Here is an 18,835-nt window from a genome sequence, read left to right as displayed (position 1 = left end):
TAGACATAGGGAAAAAGTTTTTGCAATTAAATGTACAATGTTAAATGAACATGCTCCGCACAAAGGTACCATCAGGTCCAGGAAGTAACGCGAGTTTGCGTTTTGTGCGGCTTTGCCTTGGGGGAAAGAACCCCCTGAGAACTAAGCCACTTGTGCTCAAAGATGCTATATTATATAGCATTCTTCAACTGTGTACCAGATATGAGTTTTATATGTCAAAGTGGTTTTGAGATATAAGGATCCACCTATAAAAGTGTCATCATTTTGAAATACTGCACCGATATCTTAGAGGTGGGTGTTATTTCGTGCCAATTACTGATCCAAGGCAGTTTTGAACGTGACACTCATCATCTGAACAATTTCATTTTCTGCTGCTTGCAGCATCATATTCTTTTCACTGAGTAGTAGCAGATTCTCACATGTCACATATGCTCTTCCTCAGACCTGAAGTCTACTTCGTTGTTTAATATCAAGCTGACTATACAGCTTCACAGACCAGATCTGCCCTGATTTGAGCCATCCAGATTTCCCCCCTATTGTGCTTTTATAAGCATGCAATTTGTATTTTTTTTACCTATAATTTAAATTCACAAGTTACCTATTTATACAGTGTGTTGTGTCATAGGTAGAACAAACCATATAGGGGAACGACAATGTATTTTTTCGCGATGGATCGCGAGGCCTTTGAAATTAGCGTTTAACGTACTATTCCAATCTCTTTCCAGCATCAGGCAAGCGCAATAACGTACGTTGAACGCTAACTTCAAACACATATCAAAGGGCTCTTGGATCCTTCGCGAAAAAAATACATTAATTCTGTTTTCCTGGGATACACGGTACTTATACCTAAAATTCTTCTTGTTTGTGCCTCCTACATGGCTGGACGGATTTCAATTAAATTGTTTTTACGTGCCTCGTGTGTTCCCGAATGATTTAGATTCACAATTGGGCCATATCGGATCGTAGGGTTTCTTTAAAAACCTATTTTTTTATTGAGGTCGCGGTCTGCTATTGCGCGCGTACTACGGCGGCGATAGAAAATCTAGTTTATTGTAAATTTAAAATCAATACTTATTTACCTGTAAGTACTATAAGTAAAGGTAATACTTATTCAATGCTACAGGCTACAGGTCATTTTCCCAAAACACGTTTTCCCTTTCTTTAAATAACAAGAGAAGTATTAAACCTACAGGCCTTCTTCTGATCTTAAATTGAAGCTAATTAAATTTACTACCTCATTTCTCAAGAAAGTCGACCAAAACTTAAAATTTGCACTTTTACGGTTTTCTAGTTGTGCAAAGTACAAAAGTTCTTAAATTATAAGTCGGGGAGTGGTGAAAAATGTATCCATGAATCCAGTTCACGAATTACTTTCATAATTTACAGAATAATAGGAAATCACAAAATGAAACAAAAACATCCTTTCGCTTCTACACTTTTTTCAAGTGTAATTCAGAAACCATCACATGTAATTCAGAACCGTAATTTCAATTTCGGAGAGTGTATAAAATGTAATTCAGAAACTATGGAGTGTAATTCAGATCAGTAACTTAAGGTACACAATTGTGGCGCAACTTTTCAATATTGGACAAAAAATGTCTTGACGATTCTGCAAGGGTTCAGCACATTTTGCATGTAACAGGTGCCTGCATGGTTGCGATCGAATTACAGCATTTCTTGTCATAGCAATTTGACAAATTGCACAATTATCTTTTAAATTCATAATATTGTTGAATATTTACACTCTCACTTTTTTTTATTTAATAATTAACGCTTGCAAACATACCTTGACAACAATAACAAAATCACATCCAGAGGTATTTTGATCATTTAATTTTTAAAGAAAAATAACGAATTCTGAATTACAATTGATAAATTCTCAATTGCAAATGACGGACTCTGAAAAACAATTTACACTATCTGAATTACAATTTACGCTTTCTGAAATTAAAATGACTATCCTGAATTACATGTGATGATTTCTCAAATTCAATTTACTATTCTGAATTACACTTCACACTTTCTGAAGTTCAATTGACCAATCTGAATTACAGTTAATGGCTTCTGAAATATATCTTACGGTTTCTGAATTACACTTGAAAAAGGTGTAGTCCTTCACCACCTCCAAGAGTTCCGCTTGTTCGGCTGGCTCCTGTTTTTTCAGGCAGCAAATCGGTTAAGGGAAAATAAGAACAGAATTCATAAAAATTTTATTAATACATTACATCGATTAATGTTCGTCTCATAAAAAAATCATCACTATTTATTTACTTTTAAAGGCACTCTTATTTCGTATTAATTGGCTAGAAATCGGACGTAACAACGTAGCACTTAACGAATTCGTATTCGGTATACGATCTAGGACTACAGTTATCGTTTGAAACATTTCAATTAGGACCTGCTCCTTCCCGTATTCGCTGGTTTGCGGGAATGTTATGACGACCTTGCATTTGTTTTCGGCTGTCGCTTCGTACTTCCACATACCTTTTTCGAAACCCTGCGCAAAGCGGAAAAAATTATTTGGTCAATTTCGGTTTGGTTTACCTCCTCCTTAATTCTGATTACGCTTCCGGTGGAGGGTACCAGCGCGTCGAAAGACCTCTCCCTCACGTGAAAAACGATTGCACTTCTGATGAACGGTTTGTGGTTCTGAATGTAGTGTGCCAAGTACAGGTCTAAGCTAGCATCGCCGGCTGACTTGGCGGCGTACTTCTGATCGTTGCAATGTGTCGCGACGGCAGCGACACCGTTCACAGCCCACGTCGGATTCGGTGTATAACCTTCAACCAAAGTGTTTTGGGTCAAAACTGTGAAACAAATGAGAAATGATACCTAAGCTTGCGGCCAGGAGCCTATGAACCATAATGTCCGCGTACCTTCTGATTGGCGAAGTGAAATGTGTATATATCGGAATGTGGAGTGCATAGTGGCTGTAGTTACCCAGTTCGGTTGAAGCACAGAAATAGCGCGCTCTTTGCATGGGTTTTGTCAGTAAGTGATTTATAACGGCCATATGCGGGAGTCCTAAATGGAAATTTTGTTTAAGTCAATTACGCTTATAAGTTTTAGGGCTGATTTGGTAACAGTACAATTGATGTGTATCCCTTACCCTTCGTTTACAACCTATTGGATAGGTACCAAATTACCACACAATCAACCCTAAAACGTTATACGGATTGGGGAAATCATAACTAACCGAACATACTGCCAATATTCAAAACACTAGTTTGAAGTCCTTTTGACGAAGACGTATCTAAATGTATATTGTACGGTTCCAATCTTTTCGTAAGGTCCACCAGCATAGACTCTTTCGGTGGATCGTGACGACGTAAGAATGCCAAGTCTGGAATATGATGCAGAATTTTTGTTGCGACACTGATATTCGCCAACAACATAAATTCCTCGATCAACCTGTGGGCTTCTTTGTTTTCGTACACGCTGAATTCCGCAGGTTCGCCGGATTCGTCCAATCTAAATATCAATTTCGTTTGGTCTATTCTCAACGCTCCATTATCGAAGCGACGCCTTCTCAAATTTAAAGCAATTTGTTGTAGAGAATTTATTTTATGGCTCAAGTCCACGTAAGTGTAACCGCCGTGTATTTGCGGTAATTCGTGCTCTTGAAATTTTCGGGTGGGATTTTCGATCATCAACTGCGCATGCTCGTAGGCCAATTGGGCGCAGGAATTTATTACCGTCCGCGCGAAATACTCCTCAACGATCGTCCCGGTCTTTGTCATTTCCCACACGACCGAAAAGGCGCGTTTATCGACACCCGGCAACAGGGAGCATCGCATGCACAGCTCGGGGGGTAACATGTGGTACACATTGTCTACCATATAAACGGATGTCGCCCTTCTACGCACGAATATATCTAACTCTGTATTTTCGATTAGATAAAATGCTACGTCGGAAATGTGCACGCCGACACGGAAATTTCCATTCGGCAATTCCGTACACGAAACCGCATCGTCTAGGTCTCTCGCAGTCGACGGATCGATGGTAAAAATGCACTCGCCTCGAAAATCTTGTCGAAGACTTTGCTCGTGGTGGCTCATTAGGTCGGGACACGTGACACACTGAAGAAGGCTCGGAGGATGCGGGGTCACGTCGACGTTATACTCGGCCAATATCGCGCGATTTTCCGAGCTTAAGTCACCGATCAATCCCAGTATTTCGCAAACGGCACCCTCGGCGTAGTCGATGTCCGGCCAGCATAATATCTTTGCCATCACCAACGCGTCCATCCTATTAACCACGAGGACGGGACAATTATTCGGGGCGATCTTCATCTTGGGCAGTCGCTTATCTCGCGGTATTAAGATAATTAGACCGTCTCTTGTTGTCAACTGTCCGATTGCCATACGTGAATGAACCTGAGATAAATATACAGTTCAATTACGTTTTGATCTTTGAATCCGAATAAATAATATCATTAACTATACTCGAGATCCAATCCCTGCCTCACCTTGTAGTCCAGGCCCTAGAGCTCAAAACAGGGGTCCACCTTGCAAATTTCTGAGACAAAGAACCAAGATGCAGGGTTTATGTTTTTTGGGTCGCTGAATCCGAATTTGACGTTTGCACAAAAATCCGCATGACGCGGGAGCCGCCATCTTGGAAAAATGGCGGAAAATCGGAGGTTTTCCACAAAACCCGAAATAACTCATTTGATTTCGGTTTTTTGGCGAAAAAACTTCAGTAATAAATTAAAGTACATAACATTTCTAATAACTGGCAGTCGCGTTACTGCTGGTAGCACAGTCATCAGACATTTGGTGCTCCGCAGCTTTTTTAATGTTAATTTTTACTGGACATCTACTTTTAGAAAAAATGACAAATTGCTGTTAAACGACTCATTTTAGATACCATGTGTAACACATAAAGTCACACTAAAATTGACCAATATACATATGCAAAATTATAGAGGGAGGGTTCTATTTAAAAAAATGCAACTTCGATTATCAACAATTAGATATCGTTCCAAGACTAAAAAATAAGTGTGTGTCGGTATTTCACAATCGTGCTAAATAAAATCTAAGGGTTTTTTTAGTTGACATTTCTGGCATTTCAATGGCGTGTTATTTCCTTAGAGGCTTGGACTATATTCAAAGGAGCATTTGGAATTCTTACTGGTCTAGTGCAGGGGTCGGTAACCTGCAGCTCTTTTGATATAAAGTTGCGGCTCTCCGTATTTATCTAAAGAAATTAGTTCATTTGTTCGAAATTCGCCTTTTTAATTAGGTAATCTTATTTGTTTACGAAATCAAAAGTACACTTGCAGCAAATAATTACTTATCTAATTTGTGACACTTGTTTACTTTCTGGTATTCTTTTGTTTTTTTATTATAGCAGCCTACTCCGATGTATAAACACGTAATTAATTAATGAGTAGGTACTTTTGTGAAAAATATTGAATAACATAAAAACTGCGGGGTTTAAGCACAGGGCACCCCTCACAAACATTGAACAGAATACAAAAGTTATTTATTGACATCGTAAAAATGGGACACCCTGTACATTCAAAAATAATTTCTGTAGATCCGCAACCACCAATATTTTTTACCAGGTATCAGCTATGTAGGAAAAACCGACCCACTGTTGCAGGACCCTGTATATAGACAAATACTATAATATTGAATCAAAAATTGTTGTGGCTCTTTAGAAACTGGGAAATTTTGTAAATTGTCATTTTCGGCTCTTCCGTTTCAATAGGTTGCCGACCCCTGGTCTAGTGTATTAACAAATGTGTTTTAAAATTGGATTCATCTGGGGACCTTTCCCAGGTGGGAAAATTACCTAATATTTTCTCACCTAAAACATAAGTCTGAATATTACCTTCTCCAAAATGTAGACCACAGTAGCCGTCTTATACTTGAGATGCCAATCGCTTTCAGGCTTCAGCTTAATAACGACAATATCACCTTCTAACGCACGATTTCTATCGGGGACATTCTTCAACAAATAATCGTTATCCGACTGCTCCCGACTGCCGACATACGCCTCGTTGCTGTTTTTTTGATTTATCCGAATGGCTCCCTGAATGAGTAGACCCTCTTTTAAACCTTCGTCAACCTCACGTTTGCTCAAGTAAGGCGTGTACTGCTTGGCTTTCTTCTGCTTTTTCGCCTTTGACTTTTTCGTATTCACGTTTCTCATAACCGCGTTGGACTGTAAATTTGGTATGAGCGGCTGGAGGTTTTGTTTTGGTCTGATACCAGTCTCCATTTTTGAAGGAGTCGATCGAACAGAACCATTCCTACTTGAATTTATTGACGATTCACTATCAACTATTGCGTTAGAAGAATCGCTGCTACTTAAATTTAAACTGGCGTGCGTATGCCTACAGCCGGATTTTTTAATACGACATACACGGCCCGATTTTTGACTGTAAACTGCTGTGATCTTAAAATCTTTTAAATAGTTCACTAAATCGTCTAACATGGTTGACGTATCGTTTAGTTTGCCTAACTTTAGTGTCTTCTCCGATTTTTTCTTTTTCTTCTGGCCATTCACCGATAGAGGATTGTTAGGGGATAGCACAATCACCGAAAGGGGGTCCCTTAGGTTCGTTGATTCAATGGAATTGCTTGTATTCATTTTGTGTTAAACACAAATAATCATTTATGTTACACAATAATTTAATTTGCTAATTTGCAATTTCAAAAAACTTGACAATCCTTCATTTACATAACCTATACCACATATGTCAATGAACCAAACATTTGAACTACTACGAATTCGAAACAGGTGGACTACCTTAATTCATAGGAACTACTTGGGGAGATAGTGTAGAATAGTATTTTCCTTTGCTCCAATGTTCAACCCTATACAAAGACGAAACGATTATTAGGTACCTACTTATATGGAAAATGAATGTAGCTTGGGGGAGGTGTAGTTTTCTTCACTCCTACACCTGTCTTCCGTTTTTGTAAAGAATAAGAGAGAAGAATATATTTTTAGCTCATGCAAAAATCATTGCCTGGGTAGTTAGTTAAAACCGGTAATAAAATTGCAGTTTGTAGGTGCCAAAGGCCAAAATATGGGTTTTTCAAACCATTTTGCTTTTGGCACAATTCAATAGAGGTAAAGGCACCTTGCTTCCAAGTACAGAAGACCCCAAGAGTTACAGGAATGATAGACATATTGGAGATAGAAAAAGATGTAAACATATATTTAGTTAATAAATAAAATTACAAAATTATATTATCGCAGTGAATTAGGCAATGCTGCACATTTCCTCAAAGGCACATTCGTTTGAACTACTTTTGTAAAGTTTTTTAAATTTGTTAAAATCTGTGAACTCTTCACCATTAGGCAATCTCATAAGTGTTTCTTGATGGAAAACAGCTAATTTATATTTCGATGGGCATCTGAAATGACAATTGTTTAAAAATACACACTGATTAATATAACTGCTCACTTGTATAAAACAAAAGCTAGATTGGATCCAAACGCATCTATCTTGCTAACTCTCCATTGATGAGAGTTGTTACTATAGTGAGTGTGTTTTAAACGTTCTTCGTCCTTGTACAATCCCAAATGGGCCAGAAGTTTTAATAGCGTGCCCGAATGTGTAAAGTAAACAGTCGCTTTGGGATACTCCGACTTGCTAAAATCATAAAATTACAAAATATGCACCACACTCTTAGCTACTTACTTTTCAAAGTGTGACATAACATCGCCTAACATTCTACAAGCCTGCTTGTAGCTCACTTCATAACCGTACCCATCGCGATAGTAGTATTTCAAATCTTCAGCAAATTCGAGGCCACCTACTGTTTCGGTAGAGAATACCGAGCACCACGGCGACTTGTTCTTCTTATTCCATGCAGTTTCGAAGGCGCATGTTAAGTACATTAGGTAAATGTCATCTGCAATTTAGATTTGTCAGGCTATTTGGACTGTGCTTGATTTATTTTTGGTTGATCGTTGCACAGATGAATTCAGCGACTTTCACAATAAATGTGTATACTTCTAATCTATTTGATAATTTTATTCTTAAATTCTTAATTACCCAGTACATGTAATAAAATGTTGCAAATTGTAGTACCGGGAACACATTAAAAAAATCAAGGTATCTACGCATGAAATTTTCCACAAAGACACAGCTTACTAAGTTTGACAATTACTGCGATGTTCAATTTTATTCAGACAAACGTTTTATTTATTTATTTATTTATTTTAACCCTGTGTATCTACAGGGATTAAAATAATAATGATGTGCTTATAATAAAGCATGCAGGGTTACCACCTACCTAAGTCCAGCTCGTCCTCCAAATTCAACATCCTATTCACAGATCTGATGATATTCAGCATGTGTTCGCTTTCTTCGAATTTCTTCCTTTCGGACAGCGTAGCCGGATTATTTTTCACTTCCCGCTGCCAGCGCGGGCATAATTTGTAAAACTGTAAGTGACCCAGTTGACCCGTATATTAAGTACATGAACAGAATTACCCGTAAAATAGGATCATTTTTTATTGGTTTCGGGAACCAGACGTCCTTAACGACATGCCTCCCAAACAAGCCGGCAGCGAAAAACGTCGCGCTTGCCTTCGTTCGATGAGTTGCCGTATACCTAAACTGCTCATATTTAGAAAAAGCAAGCATTATGAAACCAGGAAAGCCACATGCAGATCTTAATTTGTACTTCAAAGTTTTGTAGTCCTCTCTCAGTCATGTTAATGAGAAAATGAAGTTAGCCCCTCTAAATGAGACTAAACCTGCCCCTCTACATTTTCCTTAAAATTTTTAAAATTGGTCAGCGGAAGTTGCTCACAAAAACTTCGAATTTGAGTACAAAATACATGTGTCTTCATACAACACTTACATAATATGAGGTATTACTGTAGACGGACCGTAGGATATTCGGAAAGCGTGCCTGCATCCTTTCGGCTAGCTCTAACATTTCGTCCTCACCCTCGTGCGTAAGCTTCTTTTCGTCCGATGTCCGTAACCTTGCCTTCCACTTTTGAAAGGCGTACAGGTCAGAGTGGCGTAAATACTGGGTCGGTTCTGGGTTGTTCTGTAAAATTAAGTCTCGTATCTCCGGCAGTCTGTCAGTCATTTTCTCGATGAAAGCCGCGCTGGGGTTTCTCGTACCATGTCGTACTACCATCCATAGTTTATGCGGTATGCAGTCCTTTATTGCTAACGCAAAGATAAATAATTAAACGATTTTAACTAAGGATATGCAACCTTCCTGTTTCAGTTCTTTGTCTTCTTTGTTTGCAACTAAACGGTAAGGTGTCTTTGTTGATAAGTGAAGCTCTAAGCTGTCTTCGTTGCTGCAATTTTCACTGGATGCAACGAAAATAATAAACATCGAAATAAGGGCTGCTTTAGAGGAATGCATGTTAATTACTAAGTACAGGCTTTAAGTATATGTCGTAGTTAACGGTAAAACTTATTTAAATTTGGTATTTAACGGTACAAGTATAAAACAGGTTATGTAACAAAAATAAACAAAAAAATCAACAAATGACAACAACAACCTTGACCATGATGTGTCTAATCTACCATCAGAGGTTTTGCTTGTAGGTGGCTGAAGTAGCTACACAAAAACCTCAGATCTTTCTTGGCAAGTGTAGGAATTCAGTCTTTTTTGCGAACACATCCTGTATGTATAGTTCTTTTCAATGAAGTAGGGTACAAGAGCCACGTCCTCAACAGCTGTCACGTGCTTGTGTTTGTGATTTTGGCGGTAAAATAGGTTATGTTTTGATTTTGTGCATATTCCATTTATTAGGTGTTAAACATTTTTAAATATTATTTATATCCAAAATGGAACGAAGACCTTTTATGACATAGTTTTATCAAATTTACCGTTATAGATAATAATTTTTAATCAACAATGGAAGACTCTTCCAACGTTCTCTTTGAAGAATCAAACTCCATCAAAAATAAGGAAAAAAGGAAATTGAAGCTATCACTAAACTCTAATATCGTTAAACTGAGTAAACCCAAGGAACTTACAGCTCAAACGACTTTAGTCTCATTTTTTCAGAAAAAGAGTAACGGTTTAGACTCTGATAAGGATCCTAAAATGTGTGAGGGACAAAAAAAAGGAAAAAAGAAGAAGAAACATAAAGAAACGGGTCTTCAAACTCAGCACTGTGATCTTGATTTAGACGACAGAAAGGTCCGATTTTCAAATGATATTGTAGAGATATCTCCTGAACCTGCAAAGAAACAGCCCATCTCAGACGATGACGAAAACTGTGTTAAAAAGATTAATGCCTTCACGTTTATGATGGACAGCCGTAATAAAAGTATAGGGCAGAACTCTCCTGGTAAAGAAATCAAGCACGGCGAGGATTCGGTCGAGATTGTAAGCGAAAACAAAAAGAAGCTGCTCACACGCAAGTTACTCTTTGAAGAGTGGGCCGACCGTAAGGGGGCTAAGAAGCGTAAAATGGAATACGTCGAGAAGGGGTTTATTATCGAGGAGAAGTTAAGTACCCGCGCCAAACGTTTAAAGAAACTTTTAAACGTCAATAAGGAAGACTTGGATGTTGTGAAACCGAAGGCCTCGAGACTCTCGTTGAAGAAAAGTAAACAGGAGAATGGAAGTCGATACGACGCATTGCCGCAGCAAACGAAGTGGAAAATGAAGTTGAAAGTTGTCCTGGATCATACGGACGAAGAGTCGGACGATGTGATCGATTTGCGTGGTAAAAGCAGAAAGTGTAAGAAAGCGATACAGGTTAGCTCCGATTCCGGTTCGGATGATGGAATAAAAATGTTATCGTCCGATGAACGGGTGATGCCTAAAAAAGACCTTTTAAAACAACAGGGGAATGATAATGTGAATCTTGCGCCGTTGTTTACAGTAGCGCAAAGGAAAAAGGCTGACAAAGTGGTTGCGGAAGCACGAAAACAGTTCTTGCACAGTTCAATGCCGGATTCTGTTAAGAAGGTAGTGGAAAAACAACAGAAGTAAGTATAGCGTATGTATATTCCAATTACAATAGTCATATTTGAAAAACCTGTTTGTTTTACAAACACCCTGTATATTTTTACAACTTTTGAAATTCGGTAACTTATTCGCGATTCAGATTAACAGTGAGACCTCTGGTGGAGCACATTGTAATTACTATTGGTGGTATAAGACCACAATTTTGTTTGCGTTCAATGTCCAAAATTGTTCAATATTGTAGTTTTTCAGTCTTTAATTGTGAAGTGTCGGCGAAAACCTTTGTACTTGTTAATAACTTTGAAGGCTCTTAAAGAATGCTCTTGAAGATATGAACCTAGACGGTCTTAACACCTTTGAAGGCTCTTGAATACCCTTAAAAATTCTTTGTAATGATCTTATACGATTTAATTATTATTCTAAACCCTCTCAGATTTTTTTACACAAGAAACCCCTTGGGCCTTTGTAAAAGTAGCTTTCTTGGCACATTTAAAATGTAGCTGTATTCTGCATTTACAGTTTAGTACTCATTTATAGGCAGGAGACTCCCGACTACGTAGTATTTCCAATGGTCAGTCACATAAGGGTGCAGCCCCACGAGTACCAGTTCGTCAACTCGTCTCCCAGCAACTTGTGCTTCACTCCTTTGGATTCCAGAATTCCGCAGATTGGCACATTGACGAAAGGATGCGCTACAAATTTGAACGATGCAGCCCCGATGAGCGCGAGTATGGAAAAGGTCGAGGAAGTAAGATCGTTTAAATCCATTTTAGAAGACCTCAAAGCTCGCCATCCCGACTATCCCATTTACCGAACATTCAAAGCCCTTTATACGAAACACCTGGCGAGCAGAACGGCCGAACCTGCTTCGGCAAAGAAATCGAAAAAAAGTCGATCGAAAAGGAAGGACGCTAAATGCAACAGTCGAACTCAGACGTGGACGGAAGTGTACAGGCCCGTTCGGTCGGACGATATTTTGGGTAACGGCGCGGCGATTGAGAAGCTGAAAGCTTGGCTGCAGTTGTGGTTGGAGGTAAATTGGACGACTAGGGTTTCAAATCGGAGAGGATCTAATAGCAGCTCGGACTTTGAGGGCGAGGACGACGAGGATAGTAGGAACGATTGTTCGTCACTGGAAAGCACCTATATTTTCGTCGGGCCGTGTGGTTCCGGCAAAACGGCAGCCGTCTACGCCGTTTGTAACGAGTTAGACGTCAATGTTTTGGAGATTAATGCTTCCAGTAAAAGAACTGGTAAGTTTTTTAGGTTGGTAATAATGAGCAAGATTTTGTTGAGGTGAGTATTTATTTACACAAAACCTGAGGTAATTAACAGTTCATATTTAGCTGCTCTTAATTTATTACGCAGGGTAGCTTGATTTATACTAATTCTATAACGATTCGCTTCCAGCGGAATTCGTCAAGATGGCGCTGGTATATTACGTTTTCTAAAGTCACTAGATATAGAAAGTACCCAGAGACATGGAGAGAGGAGATAGCGCATGAAACTGCGCGAAGTGACAAAACAAGGGGGCTGCCATTTTGACACCCATTGAAGCGCGAAATTTGAACAGGACTATAAAGGTTTACTGACGCAACCCAGAGACATCTAACGCAATCTTCATACACTACACTCTATTCGGCAGCAGCTCCGTAGGAAGAAACTAATATCTCAATCCAAATGAACAAAAGAAAATGCCAGTGACGTTGACGTTACAAAATAAACACTTAAACCTCGAAAAAAGCTCTCCTAAACACGAACACAGGCTAAAATAACACCACTATAAACACAACATGACACAACGGGTGTAAAAATGGCAGCGCCCATGAGGTCGCACCCTTTCTTGGATGCGCACTCGTCGATCAGCGATCTCCTCTCTGAAAGTACCGCAATCATCCGCCATTTTTGGGCAAATTTGTTGCCAACTTAAAAAAATTGACAAAATCTGAATAGCAGAAATTGTTTATAACCTAACTTCATAGTACTGTCATGTTTTATAAAAATATATACAGCTCCAAACAGGTGGAAAAATCCCTAACATTAAAGTTACTAGAATCTGGTAACTTCCGCCATTTTTGGGCAAAAATCCTGCGTTCTCTCTCTAACATACGAGCCCAATGAATTGCGGTACTTTCTATATTTAGTGACTTTAACGTTTTCTTATTTTGTTCTAATTTTCAAATTAAAATGAATCGAAATTGAAAAACCTCTAGCCCGTAGCACACAGGCGGTTACCTTTTGCTGCAGACTGCACTTACAAATGTAACTAAACAGCGGTTTTACTTTTCATAAAATTCGGCTATGCCATGGGGGGTCTTTCCATTCAGCACAGCGTATTTGGTTATCGTCATTCAAAAATTAAAACTCCTTTAATTAATTGTGCTTTTTAACATTTGTATATTAAGGAGTTATTAAAGATTCTTAGCAACTCTAAAGGTCTGTTAAAGGGTCAAAAAGCCATTTTTGGGGAAGTAAACAGGCTGTTGAAATCTTTTGGAGATTTTTAAACTAAAAGATTACAAAAGGCTTGGTAGTGACAGTGTTTTTATTGTCCTCTTATTCTGGGCCCTTAACAGGGTTTTGCCCAATTACAGAGTGACCCGCATATTGTTTTCCGCCCCTCAGAAATTTGATTGGACAATAATTGAACTGAAGTTCAAACAGGTTGGCGCAATGCGGTCTTATAATTTTTACTGTTGCTGTAGCATAATTAACCCTGTGTAAATTTTCAGGTAAAAAGTTGCTGGTAGATCTTCAGGAGGCGACGCAATCATACCAAGTCCGAAAGCAATCGGCCCTATCCACTTTTGTGAAAAGTAACCTAATCAGCGACGACACGGGCAAACTGGGAAAAATGTGCTTGTTGCTCATCGAAGATGTCGATTTGGTATTCGAGCAGGACGACGGATTTTTAAGTGCGCTCTCCCAACTGGTGGATACTAGTAAGCGACCGATCGTACTCACGACGACCGACACGAGCTGCCCTCATCTTAGAAAGTTTCCCGTTGTCACCTTTTCGCCTTTGTTGCCAAGAATGTTGACACCCTGGCTGCAACTGCTTTGTTTGGTTGAGGGCGCTCTAGTAGCGGAAGATTCAGTTACCGATCTTTTGGAACACAACAGAGGGGATGTACGCAAGACAATATTGCAACTGCAATTTTTGGTGGAAAGCGGTAGGGAATTTACGCCGCACGTGGACGGTATTGATGAGATTCTGCGTGAAGACGACAGTTCAAACCTTAAGCACACCAAACAAGATTTTCAGCAGTTGCAATTTTTTAATGATTCGCCTGTGATTGATTTAGATCATACTTGGTGGAGTACTCACAACATTCTGGGAATAGCACCACCTACGCGTAGAGCTGAAAGGGAAATAACCGAATCTACTCATGATGTAACAACCATTAGCGATTTCTTCGACACTCTCGCCCTCACTGATGTTGTCTACGCGAAATTTAACCTGAACGACTGCAATATTGGGCTGGTGAATCAAACCACGCACAAAACAATCGGGGACAGTCTGGAATTGAACGAGTCAGGGGAACTTTATACTAGCAAAGATGCTTGCTGTGAGTGGCTAAAAGTGTTATTGAACGCTTACACTAAAAATGCAGAAAGACTACACGCAAACGGTTCAGCTGCCGAAAAACGGTAAGTGGTTTACAAGTTTGCCTATTTTTAATTGTATTTTCTATTTCTAGGAGGCAGAAGAAATTGAGCATGTGCAAGGAAAACCTGCTTGATGTTGTACCCCAAGTTATTCAGTTGCAAAGTAACGCAGTTAGTCTTGATTATTTTGCAACGTTGCGCACAATTTGCAGATCTGAGATTGTGCGCGCTGGTCACTCAAACAAACGAAAGAGCAGATTTTATAATTATTTACGTGGTTTAGGTTTACAATGTAATGAGAACTATTTTCAAATCATGTCTAACATATTTCAATCAGGAAAATAGGGTCAATTGTGTATAAAATGCTGTGATTTTAAATCGATTTTATTATAATGTATGGATGTCTCTTTTTATAACAGGATTTGTCCTTAAATGCAAAGTAGGTAATACAGTAGAGTAGTGTAGTGTGTCTTATCTCAATTTATGCTTGAGTTGTCTGACTGCCACATATTGAGACCAACTGTTGTGTGGCTCCCCGCACACTCAAGTCTTGCCACATGCAAGACCGTGGTCTATGAGCTGCAGTGAACCAAATGCAATCAACCAGAAAGTCTGTTCCATATGTGAGATCAAACAACAACTCTCAACAAGAAAGAACATTTTAATTTATGCACTTAATAGCCACGTCCGACTCAATTTTCCTTAAAGGGCAGTTGAAAATGTGCAATTTCATGTAGGATTTGTAGAGCAATTGTACTTCAATGATCCAGCATCTGTAATTGTCTTTAGTAGTGTATGCAATTGGTACATTTGCGCCATCTCTTTGGTAATCACTATACTTTTCCTTATTATTTTCTTGTAATAGTTGAACCAGTTCCAATGAGATGTCGCCACGTACGAAATTACCTACCAAAGAACTTTTTAATTTATGCACTTAATAGTGCGTAGAATCCAAAACAATTCGTACTTTTTCGATCAGACTTCTCAATCAAAGGTTATAGACTAGTAACCAATTTCGAAAGAAAATTCAAAGGGCTGTAAATTTTGAACTAGTAGCCCAATCTGGGAACTGTTTAAAATTATGGATTCTACAGGCCACATTCTATAAGAAAATTTTTTTCCCGGGTCGATCTGAGACAATTTTTTTTGCGGGCCTCAAAAAAAGGCAGTGTAATATCTTCCTTTTTTCCCAAAAATCAACTGCACCAAAATTACTCGGGAAAACACTTTTTCTTATTAATTTTGGTGCGTAGAATCCAAAACAATTCGTATTTTTCGATCAGATTTCTCAAGCAAAAGTTATAGACTAGAAACCAACTTCGAAAGAAAATTGAAAGGGGTGTAGCCACGTCCGAACCTATTTTCCTTAAAGGGCAGTTGAAAATGTGCAATTTCATGTAGGATTTGTAGAGCAATTGTACTTCAAGTATCTGGAATTGTCATTTGTGTATGAAATTGGTACATTTGCGCCATCTCTTTTGTAATCCCTATACTTTTCCTTATTATTTTCTTGTAATAGTTGAACCAATTCCATTGAGATGTCGCCACGTACGAAATTACCTTCCAAAGAACATTTTAATTTATGCACTTGATAGCCACGTCCGACTCAATTTTCCTTAAAGGGCAGTTGAAAATGTGCAATTTCATGTAGGATTTGTAGAGCAATTGTACTTCAAGTATCTGGAATTGTCATTTGTGTATGAAATTGGTACATTTGCGCCATCTCTTTTGTAATCCCTATACTTTTCCTTATTATTTTCTTGTAATAGTTGAACCAATTCCATTGAGATGTCGCCACGTACGAAATTACCTTCCAAAGAACATTTTAATTTATGCACTTGATAGCCACGTCCGACTCAATTTTCCTTAAAGGGCAGTTGAAAATGTGCAATTTCATGTAGGATTTGTAGAGCAATTGTACTTCAATGATCCAGTATCTGTAATTGTCTTGTGTATGCAATTGGTACATTTGCGCCATCTCTTTGGTAATCCCTATACTTTTCCTTATAATTTTCCATATATATATATAAGATGTTATTTTCTTGTAATAGTTGAACCAATTCCATTGAGATGTCGCCACGTACAATATTACCTTCCAAAGAACATTTTAATTTATGCACCTTAGACCGTATTTATGCACTTAATAGCCACGTCCAACCTTCCTTTTTTTTTTTTACCAAAAATCGACTACTCCAAAATTTCTCGGGAAAACACTTGCTGTTATTAATTTTGGTACGTAGAATCCAAAACAATTCGTACTTTTTCGATCAGACTTCTCAATCAAAAGTTATAGACTAGAAACTAATTTCGAAAGAAAATTCAAAGGGCTGTAACTTTTGAACTAGTAGCCCAATCTTGGAACTGTTTCAAATTATGGATTCTACAGGCCACATTCTATAAGAAAATTTTCTTTCCGGGCCGATCTGAGGCAATCTTTTTTGAGGGCCTCAAAAAAAGGCAGTGTACACAACCTTCCTTTTTTACCAAAAATCGACTGCACCAAAATTTCTCGGGAAAACACTTTTTAATTAATTTTGGTACGTAGAATCCAAAACAATTCGTACTTTTTCGATCAGACTTCTCAATCAAAAGAAAGAAAATTCATAAAGAACTAAGTTCCAATCTTGGAACTGTTTGAAATTATGGATTCTACAGGCCACATTCTATAAGAAAATTTTGTCGATCTGAGACAATTTTTTTTCGGGCCTCAAAAAAAGGCAGTGTATAACCTTCCTTTTTTACCAAAAATCGACTGCACTAAAATTTCTCGGGAAAACACTTTTTCTTATTAATTTTGGTGCGTAGAATCCAAAACAATTCGTACTTTTTCGATCAGACTTCTCAATCAAAAGTTATAGGGTAGAAAAGAAATCAATTTCAAAAGAAAATTCAAAGGGCTGTAACTTTTGAACTAGTAGCCCAATCTTGGAACTGTTTGAAATTATGGATTCTACAGGCCACATTCTATAAGAAAAATTTTTTCCCGGGTCGAAATGAGACAATTTTGTTTTCTTGCTTCAATACCACATACCTAAGTGAAAACCCGTATTTTATAATAAAAGAATCAATTAATTGCATTTAATAATATACTAAGGGTGCAGAAAGAAAAGTTAAATGTAAGAAACCGTATTAGATTTATTATATGCTCGAAATGTTTGAATAATAAGTTTACTTGCATATTGGGAATGCATTTGTCGTCCTGTTCCGACTCAGGTGCGTCCATTTCGTTACAGACCCAAAAACAAAACCCTTGGGACGTACAAATTGTTGACTGCCGTCCTACATCTGTACTTTGCGAAACCGCAGCTTTGTTTAAATATTTATGCACCGTTTTCGTTCTTTTCTATACGGAATACTTAATAAGCACCCCCAATCCCAATACTCATATATCAATTTTATTGTTAGCTACGTTTTATAATTAACCTTTTCTCATTTAGATTTTATATACATACCATTATTCTCAGTCCACTGATGTCTATACTGTAATTCTTTAGTTACTTGCAAATCTGCCTCCAATAAAGCGATAAGTACTCCAAATCATTCCCTAACCAGTGCTCGTGTTCTGATTCTGAGGATTATGTTTTTTGAGCTGAGATGGACAACACACACTTGTAAGACATGACAACTTATTTTCATTGTCCCTTGAATTTTAAATTTCTACCCAAACGTGTCCAAATCGAAATGCTACCCTTCTATAGTCAGTATCTACTTACAATACGTAGGTACTCGTAGGTAGGTAGGTACTTATTTACACAGAAATATGTACCATTACTAGGTCTAAATATGAATTTTACAATTGCGTAATGTATCCATGGGGAGAAGTATAAATAAATCTTTCAAATTGAGATTGAATGTAAAAAAACATTTACACATACAGGATGGGCCGTTCCTTCGACATTATTTCAACTTAAAGAACGTCTGTCTAACGCTATTTACACCCCAATATATTTACAAGTGTTAAATCCTCGTTTACGGTAAGCTGACAGATTACTCAATTAACGTTGGACAATTCCATGATAAGTATGGAAACTGTTGATTAGTGAAAATATACAAAGTACCGAAAAAAGGTTTTTACAATAGTTTTAGGGTTCTTCCATGCCTAGGCAATAATAATTTTAATTATACAGGATTGGTCATTAACGTGTGGCACACCCAAATTGCATTTTTTTGTATTTGTGGGTTTAAAAAGAACCGTTTGTAATGATTGTTTGTAATCATTAATTTATTTAATTATTAATGAATTTTAAAATAGCGTTTATTTTCGAACTTGACAATCCGAAAACCATTGAATTTAGATTCTTACAAATTTT

The 18,835-nt window shown here is 38.0% G+C and overlaps 3 protein-coding genes across 5 annotated transcripts; 1 reads left to right on the top strand and 2 right to left on the bottom strand.

Annotated features, from left to right (window-relative positions):
• Positions 1 to 2,195: 2,195 nt before the first annotated feature.
• Positions 2,196 to 6,717, bottom strand: LOC116177891 (DIS3-like exonuclease 2). The gene is made up of 5 exons (XM_031497058.1): positions 5,839 to 6,717; positions 3,197 to 4,376; positions 2,833 to 3,024; positions 2,545 to 2,780; positions 2,196 to 2,497 (listed from the first exon to the last, which is right to left on the bottom strand). Exons 1-5 carry the CDS (start codon positions 6,598 to 6,600, stop codon positions 2,264 to 2,266), a joined length of 2,604 nt encoding a protein of 867 aa, XP_031352918.1. The 5' UTR covers positions 6,601 to 6,717; the 3' UTR covers positions 2,196 to 2,263.
• A 429-nt stretch (positions 6,718 to 7,146) lies between these two features.
• On the bottom strand, positions 7,147 to 9,477 carry LOC116177892 (multiple inositol polyphosphate phosphatase 1). Of its 2 annotated transcripts, XM_031497059.1 has the most exons (7): positions 9,200 to 9,477; positions 8,832 to 9,151; positions 8,459 to 8,584; positions 8,259 to 8,409; positions 7,661 to 7,874; positions 7,424 to 7,612; positions 7,147 to 7,373 (listed from the first exon to the last, which is right to left on the bottom strand). In XM_031497059.1, exons 1-7 carry the CDS (start codon positions 9,354 to 9,356, stop codon positions 7,220 to 7,222), a joined length of 1,311 nt encoding a protein of 436 aa, XP_031352919.1. In that variant the 5' UTR covers positions 9,357 to 9,477; the 3' UTR covers positions 7,147 to 7,219. The 2 variants fall into 2 exon arrangements, with proteins under 2 accessions (XP_031352919.1, XP_031352920.1); XM_031497060.1 differs by lacking the exon at positions 9,200 to 9,477 and having other exon boundaries at positions 8,459 to 8,579; positions 8,832 to 8,972.
• An 84-nt stretch (positions 9,478 to 9,561) lies between these two features.
• On the top strand, positions 9,562 to 14,922 carry LOC116177890 (ATPase family AAA domain-containing protein 5). Of its 2 annotated transcripts, XM_031497057.1 has the most exons (5): positions 9,562 to 10,939; positions 11,454 to 11,644; positions 11,690 to 12,169; positions 13,649 to 14,567; positions 14,618 to 14,922. In XM_031497057.1, exons 1-5 carry the CDS (start codon positions 9,855 to 9,857, stop codon positions 14,868 to 14,870), a joined length of 2,928 nt encoding a protein of 975 aa, XP_031352917.1. In that variant the 5' UTR covers positions 9,562 to 9,854; the 3' UTR covers positions 14,871 to 14,922. The 2 variants fall into 2 exon arrangements, with proteins under 2 accessions (XP_031352917.1, XP_031352916.1); XM_031497056.1 differs by having other exon boundaries at positions 11,454 to 12,169.
• Positions 14,923 to 18,835: the final 3,913 nt, after the last annotated feature.

This window comes from Photinus pyralis, unplaced genomic scaffold (genome assembly GCF_008802855.1).
Source record: "Photinus pyralis isolate 1611_PpyrPB1 unplaced genomic scaffold, Ppyr1.3 Ppyr1.4_LG8, whole genome shotgun sequence".
Classification (NCBI taxonomy): domain Eukaryota; kingdom Metazoa; phylum Arthropoda; class Insecta; order Coleoptera; family Lampyridae; genus Photinus; species Photinus pyralis.
Note: the sequence above shows the minus strand (reverse complement) of the source record. Positions and strands in the feature narration are given on the sequence as shown.

Excerpts from the sequence above, each read along its gene's own strand:
- LOC116177890 (XM_031497056.1), top strand. The coding sequence starts at position 9,855 with ATGGAAGACTCTTCCAACGTTCTCTTTGAAGAATCAAACTCCATCAAA. Across the intron at positions 12,170-13,648 it reads TGCTTCCAGTAAAAGAACTG|GTAAAAAGTTGCTGGTAGAT; the intron begins GTAAGTTTTTTA and ends GTAAATTTTCAG. Across the intron at positions 14,568-14,617 it reads GGTTCAGCTGCCGAAAAACG|GAGGCAGAAGAAATTGAGCA; the intron begins GTAAGTGGTTTA and ends TTCTATTTCTAG.
- LOC116177891 (XM_031497058.1), bottom strand. The coding sequence starts at position 6,600 with ATGAATACAAGCAATTCCATTGAATCAACGAACCTAAGGGACCCCCTT. Across the intron at positions 3,025-3,196 it reads GAATATTGGCAGTATGTTCG|GACTCCCGCATATGGCCGTT; the intron begins GTTAGTTATGAT and ends ATTTCCATTTAG. Across the intron at positions 2,498-2,544 it reads TAATCAGAATTAAGGAGGAG|GGTTTCGAAAAAGGTATGTG; the intron begins GTAAACCAAACC and ends CGCTTTGCGCAG.
- LOC116177892 (XM_031497059.1), bottom strand. The coding sequence starts at position 9,356 with ATGCATTCCTCTAAAGCAGCCCTTATTTCGATGTTTATTATTTTCGTT. Across the intron at positions 7,875-8,258 it reads GGAGGACGAGCTGGACTTAG|ATGACATTTACCTAATGTAC; the intron begins GTAGGTGGTAAC and ends TCTAAATTGCAG. Across the intron at positions 7,374-7,423 it reads CTAGCTTTTGTTTTATACAA|ATGCCCATCGAAATATAAAT; the intron begins GTGAGCAGTTAT and ends TTGTCATTTCAG.